Source organism: Rhinichthys klamathensis, unplaced genomic scaffold, assembly GCF_029890125.1.
Source record: "Rhinichthys klamathensis goyatoka isolate OS25496 unplaced genomic scaffold, OSU_Roscu_1.1 h1tg000110l_1, whole genome shotgun sequence".
Classification (NCBI taxonomy): Eukaryota; Metazoa; Chordata; class Actinopteri; order Cypriniformes; family Leuciscidae; genus Rhinichthys; species Rhinichthys klamathensis.
Window position 1 is genome coordinate 3,458,426 of NW_026606648.1, and position 14,377 is coordinate 3,472,802.

Consider the following 14,377-nt stretch of genomic DNA (forward strand, 5'->3'; position numbering starts at 1 on the left):
GGCTGTGTCTGTGTTATTTAATGTGTTCATGTTCATGTGAACTTTCACTCCCATCTGCGCTTTTATGGGATTGCTCTCTGATGCTAATTTGCCCTGTTTAGTAAATCTGGCCCTATATATATATATATATATATATATATATAGGCTAATGTTTTATCTATTTAAGGAGCGGAGGAGTATGTCTTAGTCTAGCTTTGTCTTCAAGTCATAGCCAATACTGTCTTAAAGGATTAGTTCACTTTTAAAAAAACTTTTGCTGATAATTTACTCATCCCCATGTCATCCAAGATGTTCATGTCTTTCTTTCTTCAGTCGAAAAGAAATTAAGGTTTTTGATGAAAACATTCCAGGATTTTTCTCCATATAATGCACTTTACTGGGCACCAAACGGTTCAAGGTCCAAATGACAGTTTCAGTGCAAACTGCAAACTGTTCAAATGGTTTTAAATGACACCAGACGATGAATAAGGGTCTTATCAAGCGAAACGATCGCTCATTTAAAAAAACAACAACAAAGTTTAAGTTTTATAAGCTCACATGCTCGCCTCGCTCTGTTCTGTGTAACTCTCCTGTTCGAACTCGTTCATCAAAATGAACAAATCTTTTTCCGAGTCAATTCGTTCATTTCGGTCGTTAAATGAATCAAATGACTCGAAAAAAGATTTGTTCATTTTGATGAAAGAGTTCGAACAGGAGAGTCACGAACGTGCATCACAGAACAGAGCAAGGCGGGCATTTGAGCTTATAAAACTTAAACTTTGTTATTTATTTTTTAAATGACGATTGTTTCGCTTGATAAGACCCTTATTCATCGTCTGGAATCGTTTAAAGCCCTTTGAACAGTTTGCACTGAAACTGTCTTTTGGACCTTGGACCGTTTGGTACCCAGTAAAGTGCATTATATGGAGAAAAATCCTGGAATGTTTTCATCAAAAACCTTAATTTCTTTTCGACTGAAGAAAGAAAGACATGGACATCTTGGATGACATGGGGAGTAAATGATCAGCAAAAGTTTTTTTTAAAGTGAACTACTCCTTTAAATAGCCTTCACTTTCTTCTTTTATGAAAGAGATTTTGGCCAAATGACAGAATCTCCAAATGAGCTTGATTTTGGTATGTATACATCCTACATTGAAAAAGTTCCTTTTAAACTTCTCTTTCAGTCTCTACTGGTTGCTCAGCAGCTGGCGTCGGCAGTTAGCGGAGTGATGTCCGGTGGAGCTCCGGGTCTGAACCAGCCCATTCTGATTCCCTTTAACGCTGGTGGGCATCTGGGTGGACAGCAGGGCCTGGTACTCTCTCTGCCCACTGCTGCCAACATACAGGGCCTGGTGGCCGCTGCTGCTGCGGGTGGCATCATGACACTCCCTCTACAAAATCTGCAAGGTATGAATACTTATTGATTAAATTAGTTTGATTGTTTATTTATTTATTGAGAATTATATAAATAATGCTGTTTATTTAAGTCTACTTTAATTCTTTAACTTCTGGTCATCAAATGCAGATGCTGTGTTAAGTTTGAGTCTCGGGTCATATACATATAATTTATTTCGCTTTTTGTTGTTTATTTATTTATCTGTTTAATCTATAAACCGAAAGAATAATTTAAAGGGGCCTTTATTAACCCCCGGAGCCGTGTGGAGCACTTTTATGATGGATGGATGCACTTTTATGGACTTAAAACAGAAACCGCCATTCACTGCCATTATACATTTTGGAAAAGCCAGGACATTTTTTAATATAACTCAGATTGTATTCCTTTGAAAGAAGAATGTCACATACGTACATCTACGATGACTTGAGGGTGATTAAAACATGGGCTAATTTTAATTTTTATGTGAACTATCCCTTTAAACGAACACCCATATTAAAGAAAGAGTTAAAAAGTACCATCAGAACCTGTGAAGTCAAATTCAATGGGGATAGCCTATCATGAAAACGTTGTGTGGTATACAGCATTCGGTCTTCGACAGTTTGTTGTTTTTTTGGGACTCATAAAAGTTGTGCCATCTCAAAAGTACCATCACCCCATCCAAACAGCACACGTTTAAGATATACCTGGGAAAAGTGCTCGGAAAGGCCGAGGACAGGAGGATCAGAGCGATATAGGCGGGGAAAGTAGTTCACATTCATTACAGGTCAGCGTTTTGCAACGAAGCGCAAAAGCACTTTAAGGCTCTTTCTTCTTTCAGTAGGAGTATTCGCTATGCTTGTGTCTTCTCCTCTTTACCTCTATCTCTCCCCCTCCTCTTTCCTTCCGTCCGCACGTCCATACTTCTCCTCGGCTTTTAAACTTTAATGCACAAATGTTCTCTTTTGATCATAGTTGTAAATGGTTTTCATTTTAATGTTTAAAACATTGTCTCTTTTATACCATTAGATTGAGGGGTGGAAGGGGGAAACCGTCAGTCATAAATCTTAGATGAGGTGCCTTCTCTAATGCCTGACTAAAAAATGATAGGTTATAAATTTGAGTGCATGTAAAATAGCACGTTTTCCTTTTTCAGGAAGGAGGCAGAAGATTAAAATAATGCACTGCAGGAAACAGGTTGTCCTGAAGAGATGGATGGACAGGATGGCTAAAATAGAGGGATGGAGAAGAAGTCTCTAATGGACACAAACATGCATAAATAACAACACGCATCTAGGCTTTTAATAAACGCTCACATGGGCTAAATAAATATCTAAAATTTCCCAGAATTCCCTCAGTTCACGATAATGTGCCTGTGGGGCCTGCCTCACATTTCGAGGACTCTCTAAAATGGAGCCTAGAAAGAGGTTCTATGTTGGAATGAATTTTAATGGTCCATTAATTGTCTGTCTTAACTGGACATTTACTTTTTATGCTTGTTCGGCAAATGTTGTGAGTGAGTCCTTTTTCGTCTGAGATTCTTTCTTTTTTTCAAATCGTCATGAACAGTGGATTCTTAAACTACATGAAAAATCTAGGTTTCAAAATATAAATAAAACTTGGTGTTAATAAAGTTTTAGTATTTTAGTAAATTTTATTTAAAAAAATAAATAAATATATATATAAACAGATTTTCACCGAAAAAAGAATAATGTCGTTCAATTTTTTTTATTCTGTGAAACATTTTGAAAAATGCCTCAGTGTTTTCCCAGATTCAGTTAAAGTCAGCAGTGTCCAGCGTTGTTTCGCTCCCTACATTCTTCAAATTATCTTCTTTTATGTTATGCCAAAGAAAGATAGTCATACAGGATTGGTGATTTCATTTTTGAGTGAACTTTCCCTTTAAGTACGTGCACTCAAATTGTAAACGGTGACATTGTCTTTATCTGTGGTGCAAATGCAAACAGAAAAGTCCTCATCCTAAAAAAATGCCCAGTGATAAACTAGTGTGACTTATTCTGACTGGGCCTCTCAGTTTTAGAATCAGAACCTGAGGGATTCTCTAAGGGCGTAGTGTCACGGGTGCCATGTGACATTAAATGATTTGACTGTGTCTGCTCTCCCTACAGCCAGTCACACTGTCCCACAATCCCCCAATCCTATCGCATCATCCCCCCTACCCCCCATTGATGGAGAGCTGCTGGCACAGCGCTTCTGCCAGACAGTCTTAGTTGAGCGGTGAGCTCAGCCCGCCAGGCCTGATTAATCACAACCTGCAGAGATCTAGACCTCAAGCAGCAAAAAAGACACATAGATCAGTGTACTTGTGTATATGTTCTTATTAACTCTAGATCAAACACTCGTCTCTGTTCAAGGAAGATGAAGCAGACAGGCCACTTTCATATGTTTTAATAAGTCACACTAATGAGGAGCAAATAAGATCTAATAGCTCATGTCAGGGTGAGAATTCAATTAAAATGTGTGAGGTTAAAAAAAGAGAGTAAAAAGTCATTTATGATGGATGCATTGTGTCTATCAGAGCAAGAGACCAATTATTTACGCATTATTGCTTAAATGAAACGAAGACAATAAAGTCCTGATGACATCACCATCAGTACAGTTACACATTCCTAAATAGGGATGGGAGTTGTAAAGAATGGTAACACTTTACAACAAGGTTCCTTTTTAACATTAGTTAACTACATTATTTAACATGAACTAACAATGAAAAATGCATCTAAAGCATGTATTAATCTTAGATAAATGTTAATTTTAACCTTAATTAAAAAAGGTTTTCTGTTCATATTATTTAATGGACCTGGGCTAAGCTGAACTAACACTGAGTTTTTTATTAACTAACATTAACAAAAGGTTAATAAATACTGTAAGTTGTTAGTTACAATGTTAACTAATTGAGCCTCATTGGAAAGTGTTACATAAAGGATTCAGTGATTCCAGTTCTTATTCCTCTATTAACAATTGTGTAATTAGGAAATACATATTGGGCAGAAATAAGTTTTATGTATTTATTAGTTTACTTATTTGGCTATTTATCAGGGTCAATGCACATTTTTGGAAATGCACCAGAATTAGCCATTTTCATCTGTAGTCTCTGGACAGAATGTTATAGAGTCACCCTAAAAACGAAAAAAAAAAAAAAAAAAACATTGAAAACTAAAAAATTATTAAAATTGTGTAATGCAAAATATATTCAAACTGTTTCTGCAAAAGGTGTGTACACAGACTTTTCGCACTTTTTACAGGTGGTAATAATTGACCTTATCTATATATTAAATAACAATACTAAACGTTTGTATTAATTTTATAAATGACTAATTTAGAATTAGTGTTTTTGATTCATTAAAAAGAACTAACTCATTATTTGCATTCGTTACAGTATTATTTTTTAAAACTGGAACTCTGAATAAGATCTTCATTGTAAACACTGGCTTCTTGAACACTCTTCTTGTCTGCCATTGGTCTGGCAAACATATGGCCCCACCCACTTTTTGTTTAAAGGTAAGGTAGGCAATTTCAGAGAGGCTAGCAATAGCAAGTTAGCTTTGAAAGCATAATATCCCACCCTCCCTTCAGAGCGCTCTCCAAAGCCACGCCTCATCCAGAAGACATGAATGCGCAGAGTAGAGTTTACAAAGATGTCTCAAAGCACATAACATTACAATAATAATGAACTTAAACAACAGAGCTCTTACTTGTACCACCGGACTGCTGCAGATTCATTTCAGCAGTGATAGTGTTGACATAGAAACGCATAAATCCGAGTCTGAGAACGTGAACAGCTCCGGGTAGAAGGTCACTGGGTGCTATCGCGTAATTACGGTTACGACACGGCGTGAACACAGCATACGCTCGTTGTTTTGGTTCAAGAGGAACTGTAAAAGGCGGCTGCTGTTCCTTTGTGGCGATCGTCTTTAACTCTGCATAGCGTCATTGAACGCGCTGATGATGTGTGAGCGAGCAGGGTGTGCGGAGGTTTGGAAATACATATGTTGACTGGCAGAGGACATCATATCATTGCATTCGGACCTAATGCAATGATTGGACGAACATTGTTTGGTCCTGAGACTTCCACAGAAGATACATGTTTTAATATTTAGACCACTTCCATTATTGATTGCTATCAGGATGCAAAGAGAGTTGCCACCAGTATAACAAAAAGTGTTTATGAAACAAATTGGCTACTCTACCTTTAACTTATGAATAGTTTACTTATAGTTGTCATATTCAAGTGTGTACTTCTAGTTGTCAAACTTCTAGTTGTGCATATTAAGATGGGATAAGAGATTTTAAAGGTTTCTTCATCCAACAATTTAAATCCTCCTTTCGTTCCACCGATGACTGTCTGTGGAGCATAAAAGAAGATATTTTCAGAAATGTCTGTTTTTGTACATACAATGGAAGTCATAATTTTTGTTTGGTTTGTAAGAACACAAGGGGGACTAAATTAAGATAGCATTTTCACTTTTGGGTGAACTAACCATTTAACATGTAACGCGTGAAAAACATCACTTTTAAGGGAAAAGGACTTGTATAGCTGCTAGAGCCACTTATGACACCATCCTGCTCACCTTTTCCAAATTAGGAGATTGCTGCCTCACTGGGACCGTCCACGTGAGCGTGCGGAGCAGAAGGCTCAGCGGTGCGTATGCACACTCGCCACTGCGTCTCTCCACTGATAAATGGTCATCACAGCGATGGGGCAGCTTCATGAAGTTCGGCACGGTCGTCTAAATAAAAGCCTGCGCTTGCGTTACTCCGCGCTCATTTTAAACCCTGGCGCCGCTGTAGCTTGTTATTTTGTCAGGAAGATTAATGTCTGGACATGTCAAGTAAAGAAAGTGAATTCCCTCTTGAACACTATGTGTACGATTCCAGCCGTAACTTGAATAGAATAAGAATCAGCCTCATGTTTGTCTGTCCATCAGACTGTAAACATGGTGTTAGGAATAGAATTAATCCTTTATATTTAGAAATTGTTTAAAAGAAGAGAGATTGGAAATTGTAATGTGAATATATATGAGGTAGGCTGGTGTTTCAAAAAACATGGAAAAATGAAAGTCTGTTTGCTTGGCACTGTGACATTTCTTCATGTCACAAATAACATCGTTTGATTTCATTTGACTTGATGTGAGACTTAATGATATGATTTCGCTGTTTTGAAAATTACAAATCCCTCTGTTGAACATTCCTTCCATATTCTGTCTCATAACAAACCAAATGACAGAATGTGCTTCTCCTTACATCAAAGCGTCTTTCAATAAGCTGCGGAACGAAAATAACATCTACGTGGTTGCTCATCAGCTCAGAAAGCCTCAAAACAGGCCTCTCGCAAAAAACATAAGGGTAACCCTCAGATCATGAAATAACTGTCTTTTCATGACCTATGAAAAAGCTTTTTGGAAACATCCTTGTAATACGGCATATATTCCCTAAAGAGATGTATGGCAAATGAAAGATCAGTGCTACATTGTCAGCCTACTTTGAGTTAATGCAGAACAAATGTATACTCTGACTCTTTCATATTCATATTGTAAGCTGCCTGATCGGTGCACATCAGAACCTGCAGCGTAGCGTGTAGGGGGAGTGTGGGGGGTTCTGGGAAGGAATAGTGCGCGTGTTCCCTTTGCAGGAAACATAAAACGGCACTCAGGGATGAGGAGTAATTGCCTGAGTCTCTCCACGCTCGTAGGCTAATGAGGAACCATGTTGGCTCTAATCACAACACTGCTCCTCTGTCTCAATGAAAGAGCAGTTGTAGTCTCACAGGAATCGCTCGCCTGTCAGACCGGGGCATCGCTGTAAGACTGAGTACTGACACAGACGGGGAACTTGAAGCTGCTAACTCACTTAGATTAGCTAAAAGTAGCCAAGTCAAAGAGAAACTTGAAGCCTGAAGGGTGATAAAGTTGAACACAGGAACAAGACAATAGAAAGCTCATAATTTGCTAGCGACATGTTTGTAGCTAAAATAACAAGAACCGTTACTCTTGCCGTATTTAAAAAAAATAAAACTGCAAGTAAAAGTTCATTTAAGAGACTTTCGTTTCGAGTCAATACTTGCTAAAGGAAAGTTATCTGCTACTGCAAATGATACCTCTCTAGAGAACATGGGTTTACAACTCTGACACGATGATAAAAACAAAATTATGATAAAATCAAATTTTTTTTTTGTCTATTTATGACCCTTGAAGACGTTAGGTCCTTAAAATGCCTGTTGTGAGTGTGCTGTCCGTGGTGCTGAACTGAACCTGTTCACTTAATGGTACTGTGTAGACATTAAATAAACACTGATATTAGTAGCCAAGTCAAAGAGAAAATTGAAGCCTGAAGGGTGATAATGTTGAACACAGGAAAAAGACAATAGAAAGCTCATAATTTGTTAGCGACAAGTTTGTAACTAAAATAACAAGAACAGTTACTCTTGCCGTATTTAAAAAAAAAATACTGCAAGTAAAAGTTCATTTAAGAGACTTTCGTTTCGAGTCAATACTTGCTAAAGGAAAGTTATCTGCTACTGCAAATGATACCTCTCTAGAGAACATGGGTTTACAACTCTAACAAGATGATATAATATAAAAAAAATGATGATAAAATCTCAAAAAATGTGTCTATTTATGACCCTTGAAGACACTAGCCCCTTAAAATGCTTGTTGTGAGTGAGCTGTCCGTGGTGCTGAACCGAACCTGTTCACTTAATGGTACTGTGTAGACATGAAAACACTGATATTTCTTTTTGAGGAAGAGGTAGAGAGTAAAAGACGGAAGATTCAACGCGAAAGAGGTTTACTGTAACCTGTATTTGTGTTTTAATGTTCTGCCACCAAAAAGAACATTTTGACTTTTGTGTTTAAGTAATATGAAAGATTAATTAGGTGTCATTAAAGTTTGATTTTCTTCAGTAAAGTGCCTTAGCAGTACGTTAACCTAATTAAAGGGATGTTCTGTGTTAGATAGAAGTTAAACTCTAGTAAACTGTCAATTACCACTGAAAATAATCAACTCAAATTTTTTTTTATAGTAATCCACTGGTATGTATAGGCACAAATTGCAAAGATACCTGAAAGATACAACACTGTTCATAAGTTTGGGGTCATGAGATTTTTTTTCATGTTTTTAATATTGTGACATGATTACAGTCTAAAGTAGCTGTTGTCTATTTGAATATATGTATTCCTTATTAATAACTTAATATTATTAATAACTTATTCCAGTGATGTGGCAAAGAAGCCATTACTCCCTTCTTCAGTGTCACATGATCCTTCAGAAATCATTTTAATATGCTGATTTGGTGCAATAGAAACATTTCCTATTATTATCAATATTGGAAACAGTTATGTTGCTTAATTTTTTTGTAGAAAAATTATCCATTTTTTCAGGATTTTTTAGGGTAGAGAGTTCCAAAGAACAGCGTTTATTTGAAATAGAAATCTTTTGTAACATTAGGACTGTATTTACTGTCACCTTTGATCAATTTAATGTGTACTGAATAAGAGACAATTGACCCCAAATTTTTTGAATAGGAGTTAACCTGTTTACATAGACAAATCCATCTATAAGCATAGCAAGTTCATCTATTTAGAATGGTAATCCACCCAGTAAAAGGACAACGTAACAAAAAAACAAAAAAAACTATGTGATAGCCGGTCTATGGAGTTCAACCTATTTTGGCCCCTAAACATGGATTTAATATTTAAAAAACAGTACCTTTTCTCTCTTTCTCTCACTCTCTGCCTTCATCTCTTGGTTTAACTTTAAAGTACTGTATTCCCAGCATGCCTTCCACATTGTCCTTTAATGTTTTAAGTTTGAGGCAGTTGTAAGACAACTTATAAGGAGAGAGTCATATTAAATAAGAGTGATAAAATTGCTGCCGCCCTCATACATTTCAAAGCTAATGTGACTAGAAATGCACTAGCAGCACCTGCACACAGACTTGCTGTGGTAATTTGATTGATGTGTTGTGACAGCAGCCAAATAATTGAGAGTGAGAGGTGGTGTGTGTGCGTGTGTGTGTGTGTGTGTGTGTGTGTAGGGGGGTTACACCACATGTTCTCCTAGACAATCCAGGAAGAGTCAAAGATTCTCATGTGCCATTGGGTATTGTTCAGTTTTCTTTTCTTTCCCACTGAGTGTGATGCCGTGTGACTGCATATGACAGTGGCATAGCTACAAAAATAACACAAATCGTATTGTACACATACACACACAGTGAGGTTGGCCCACACATATTCAGGCGTTCAAACAGAAAGCACCTCACGTCACAAACAATAAACATCATTGTACAAGTATAAACACATTTTACCACATCACACTCAAATGAAGTATCTGCACACTCACAAGAAATGTTTTTTTGCTTTTGCGTGCGCTTTCTTGGCAGAATGACTTTAAAGACATCATGTCATTTAGCAGGACAGGTAGCAAAGGGTAAGTCACTAGCTAAGCAAGGCCTCAAGCAATACGCAGCATACAGTATATAAGTTGCAACATGAATTAACATAAAACGGCGTCATTTTTTCATATTTCTACCAGTTCGAACCTTTTAAAGTTACTTTTTTGATTTGGAATTTAAATATATATTTATTTTTTTATCTGTATCTATATATAAAGTAGCTGTATACAAAGTATCTACATTATCGTTCAAAAGTTTGGGGTCAGTATTTAAAAAAAAAAAATTTCATACATTCTATTATTCAGTATTCATTTAATATATTCAGCAAGGATGCAATAAATTGATCAAAAGTGGCTGTACACATCTACTGTCAATGTTACAAAAGATTTCTATCTTAAATAAATGCTGTTCATTTTAACTTTCTACTCGTCATGGTTTCCAGCACAACTGTTTTTAGCATTGATAGTAATAATAATAAGAAATGTTTCTTAAGCACCAAATTAGAATGATTTCTGAAGGACCATGTGATACTAATGACTACAGTAATGGCTGCTGAAAATTGCTATGCCATCACAGGAATAAATTATATGTTAACATATATACAAATAGAACAGTTAATAATAATAATAAAACAGTTATTTCAAAGGGTAATAATATTTCACAATATAACTGTTTGTAGTCTAACAATATTACTGTTTTTGATCAAATTAATTAATTAAAAAAATTTTACCAGCCCTAAACTTTTTATACATTTTTAGTTATTTAGTCCTTAAGTATTTATCAAGGTATGGATGGGTAGAAAAAAAAAAGAAAAAAAAAGTATAATGGCAAATATATTTTAAAAAAATCTTCATTTGAGTGTTTAAGTGCTTAAGATAAAAAGATTTTTTTTTTTAAAAACATTTAGATCCATTTACCCAATCCATTTACACCAATTTTTCCAAACTGTTCTTTTATCTTTTAGGTTCAGTTAAGAAGTGGCACATCATGTCTGTTCAGATTTTGTCGTCAAAACTGATGATTTCATTTTGATTTCCTTACCTTGTTGGTTTTAATCCGCTGCTTTTGATGACACTGAATGTTATTAACTTTAGTCTAAACAAAATAAGACCTAGCTACATCAATTGTGCGTGTGAAACATTAAGGGCACGGAGTGTCCTTCGGGTGTCATATAAAATCGAGCTGTTAATGTTTGACATATTGGTGGCGTTTGTCATCTTGAAATGGCTTCACCAGCTGCCTGTCCTGCCACATACTGTTCTGTCCTGCATGACTGGTGGGATTGTCACTCTGTTTAAACTGTGAAAAGAGGAAAAATCCCCCTCCTCAGAGAGAGAAAGGGCAAGAGAAATGGAGGGGGGGATGTGAAGGAAGATTGGAAAAGACAATAATAATGGTAATCGGATATGGCTTTGTCCGTTTCGATCGCGGAGGCCACATTGCTTTGGCCCTCCTGTGGTAAAACTGAAAGAGACACACATATACTCCGTATAAGCCGAGACCCGGGACCCACATATACAGTATGCCTCTGTGATTCTGCTGGGATTTAGCTTCCCTCCACTCATCCATGTTCGATACATATTTTATGGTAATTGCATCAGTCTACAAATAATTGGGAAGTGCCAGTAATGTTTTTTAAAGGAGTGAACTGGCAGTTTTCTCTCCCGATGAAGAACTGGTGCAGGGAGGCCTGAAATAACTTAAGCCTCTCAAACTGGCATTAAATTAAACCTATCGTTTAGTGCGCGTTCACCGCGCCTCCTCCTAACCCCCTCCCAAACCGCTGAGACTACAGCTCCTCGGAGGTAGAACATCTGAAGCAAAGCCACATGTTTGTGCTGGCGGAGTCCAGCTCTGAGTCCATGCTCACTCAGATATGTAATGAAAGAGTAGGAGGTTGTTGGAGTAAGGGATATACATAGATACATACATACATACTGTACTACGAACTGCTCAGGACACACAGACATGGGATAAAAAAGCTATTAAAGTAATGATGGAGAAGGAAGGAGAAACATAAGAGGTTTTTGGAAACATTGGAACGGGAAGATTATTGTGAGTGTCTTATCCAAAGAGGAAGTCTAAACTAGATTTATATGTGTTTGCCTGGTCAAAAGTTGCTTCCATGACGCTAATGTGTGAATGGTTGTCAGGATGGTAGATTATGTTCCTTCAAATTTTATGTCTCATGTAACATGTATGTTTGTTTCATTGTGTTCTGTTCCCTGTTTTGCCTAGTTAGTTAGTCTAGTTAGTTTCTCTGGTTGTTAATCAGTTCCCACTTCTGTTCCGTTTTTATCCTTAAAATAGTTCACCCAAAAATGAAAATTATGTCATCATTTGTGTTGTTGGTAACCAAACAATTGATGGGCCCCATTGACATATGGTATAGTATGGGGAAAAATAATACTATGGAAGCCATTGTCAATCGGTAACCATCAATTGTCTGGTTATACCGACATTCTTCAAAATAGCTTTTGTGTTCATTTTTGGGTGAACTATCCCTTTAAGCCCCTGCTCAGTTCTTTGTCTTACACACAAATTTGGATAAAATGCATAAAACCTAAATCCATCCATCCATCCATCCATCCATCCATCCATCCATCCATCTTGTTGTATATATATTTCCACTGTCAATTTTGCTTCTTTTTTCTAAACTTGTCTAAAATGTCCCAAAAAAAATATGATATAAATCAACAGAATATTTTTAGCGTGCACCATTTCTAATCAAGTTGTAATTTTGTCACATTTGGCAAAATTTGCCAAATAATTTGCCATTTTATTCCAAAATGTATAAATGGAATTTTTACCAATGTCATTTCCACCAAAGAAAAGCAATAAAATACATAATTTGAGATTTGGTGGGAATGACACTGTGGTGGAAATTTTAATGACTTTCAGAAAAAAATGACAGAATTCTAGTGGACTGTATGTGTATACACTGTTGGACAGAGTACATTGTTAGACAAATTACATTAAATGTATTTATTTATTATACAATTAAATTTGTGATATATATATATATATAATTAAATATATATTTAATTACATTGTTTTTCCTCAACTATTGTTTTTATTGAATGACATACAGTACAGTTCCTAAAACTTCTGGAATCACAACATTATTGTGGTTATTGATATACGTCCCAGTTTGTTTTAAAAAAAAAAGTTTGAAGACAGGCGTTTTGCCATAATTAGAAATATTTTAGCGTGCACCTTTTATCAGGGGGCTTTGATTAGTGTTGGACAAGAGGGACCTTTGAGTTAAACAAGTTGAGAACCACTGGCTTAGAAAAGTAATAGTACATCTCTCTAAAACGATTTATGCACTGAAGTCTAATACTTAGGGTTTGATAAACCAGTTAGGACTGGTTCTGAAGCCAACGTTTAACTGCTTAAAGCCTAGTCATTCAGCACAGAGGTACTATATTCCTGTTGTGATTTTCAGTACCTTGTCCCCTATCTTATTAAAATCTTTACATAGACTTCTGAGACACCTTTCATAGGCTTTCTGTTGTCAAGCTGTGGAAATGGAAATTGATTAGTGATTTACATGGTCAGTGAGGGGAGCATGAACTGACGAAACATTGTAAATGAAATATTAGAGTCAGAGCAAGCAGAAGGCGAAAGAGAGAGATGGTAATCTGTGGGGACTGTTATTCCTGTCTGGGAGAACCGGGTAGCGTTTTTACATTTATCTGGGTTCTGCATGACTCGTAATGCTAATGGTAATTTCATGGGAGTGAAACGGAATGAAAATGGGGTTATCACACTCCACTGACAATGTGCGATTGTGCTCTGTCACAGGACCTCGTAAACCATATTTCATTCTTTTGTGAGTGTGTTTGTGTGTGTGAAGTGCATGTGTGTGTATAATATGACTTATGGCTGAAACTCCACTGCAATTTACTGTAAGAACTCAAGGTTTTGGCAGAAACAATTAGACTAGAGCGAGAAGAAAATGCGTTTGAACGAGGAGATAGAGTTTGTTGCGACCTATACACCTTCTCGTGTGAGTAAATGGTATTTTATGCAAAAGTATGATAATTAGTCTTCTTAATGGATGAAAACAAAGAATGTTTGGTGCATTTGAGCGGCACGCATTGCTTTTATTTCATTTGAACTGAGAGAAACAAACTTTAAAGCTGAATTTACCCTCAAGTTTGGCATTGTTACAGCACCCTGGGAAGTTTTAAAGAAAGCCCAAAAATGCGTAGGTGTTCAAATGAATTTTGCTCTGGCCACTTACGGCTTAAAAGAAGAAACATTTTGTCGATAAAGTACAGTGAAATCTCCCAATGAAAACAAGTGTATTGAATGTCCAAAACGATCAATAGCAACCTCGCAGCTTATCATTGCCAACTTACAACGGGATCAATAAAAACCTACACAAATCTAGCTTCGTCATTACGCCTGTGCCGTTCAATCAATATCTGAAGAATCAGCCTATCAATACACATCACACAGCGTTTTAATGCAAGTGCTATAACTTTCTTTTCCTCTTTCGCTTAAGCTGCTGCAGGTATATTAACAATTCAATCCATATAAACCCCGGCGGACTCATTTTAATAAGGATCACCGTTCAAGCCGATAGTGAGTGACACATGATAAGTGTT

At 36.6% G+C, this 14,377-nt stretch overlaps 1 protein-coding gene across 3 annotated transcripts in view; it reads left to right on the forward strand.

Annotated features, from left to right (window-relative positions):
* Positions 1 to 14,377, forward strand: part of pou6f2 (POU class 6 homeobox 2) — a 132,040-nt gene that overhangs the window by 38,168 nt on the left and 79,495 nt on the right. For all 3 annotated transcript variants that reach the window (XM_056254189.1, XM_056254191.1, XM_056254190.1), the window contains one exon: positions 1,164 to 1,386. In XM_056254189.1, coding sequence (XP_056110164.1) covers positions 1,164 to 1,386 — 223 coding nt within the window. The remainder of the gene's footprint in view (positions 1 to 1,163; positions 1,387 to 14,377) is intronic.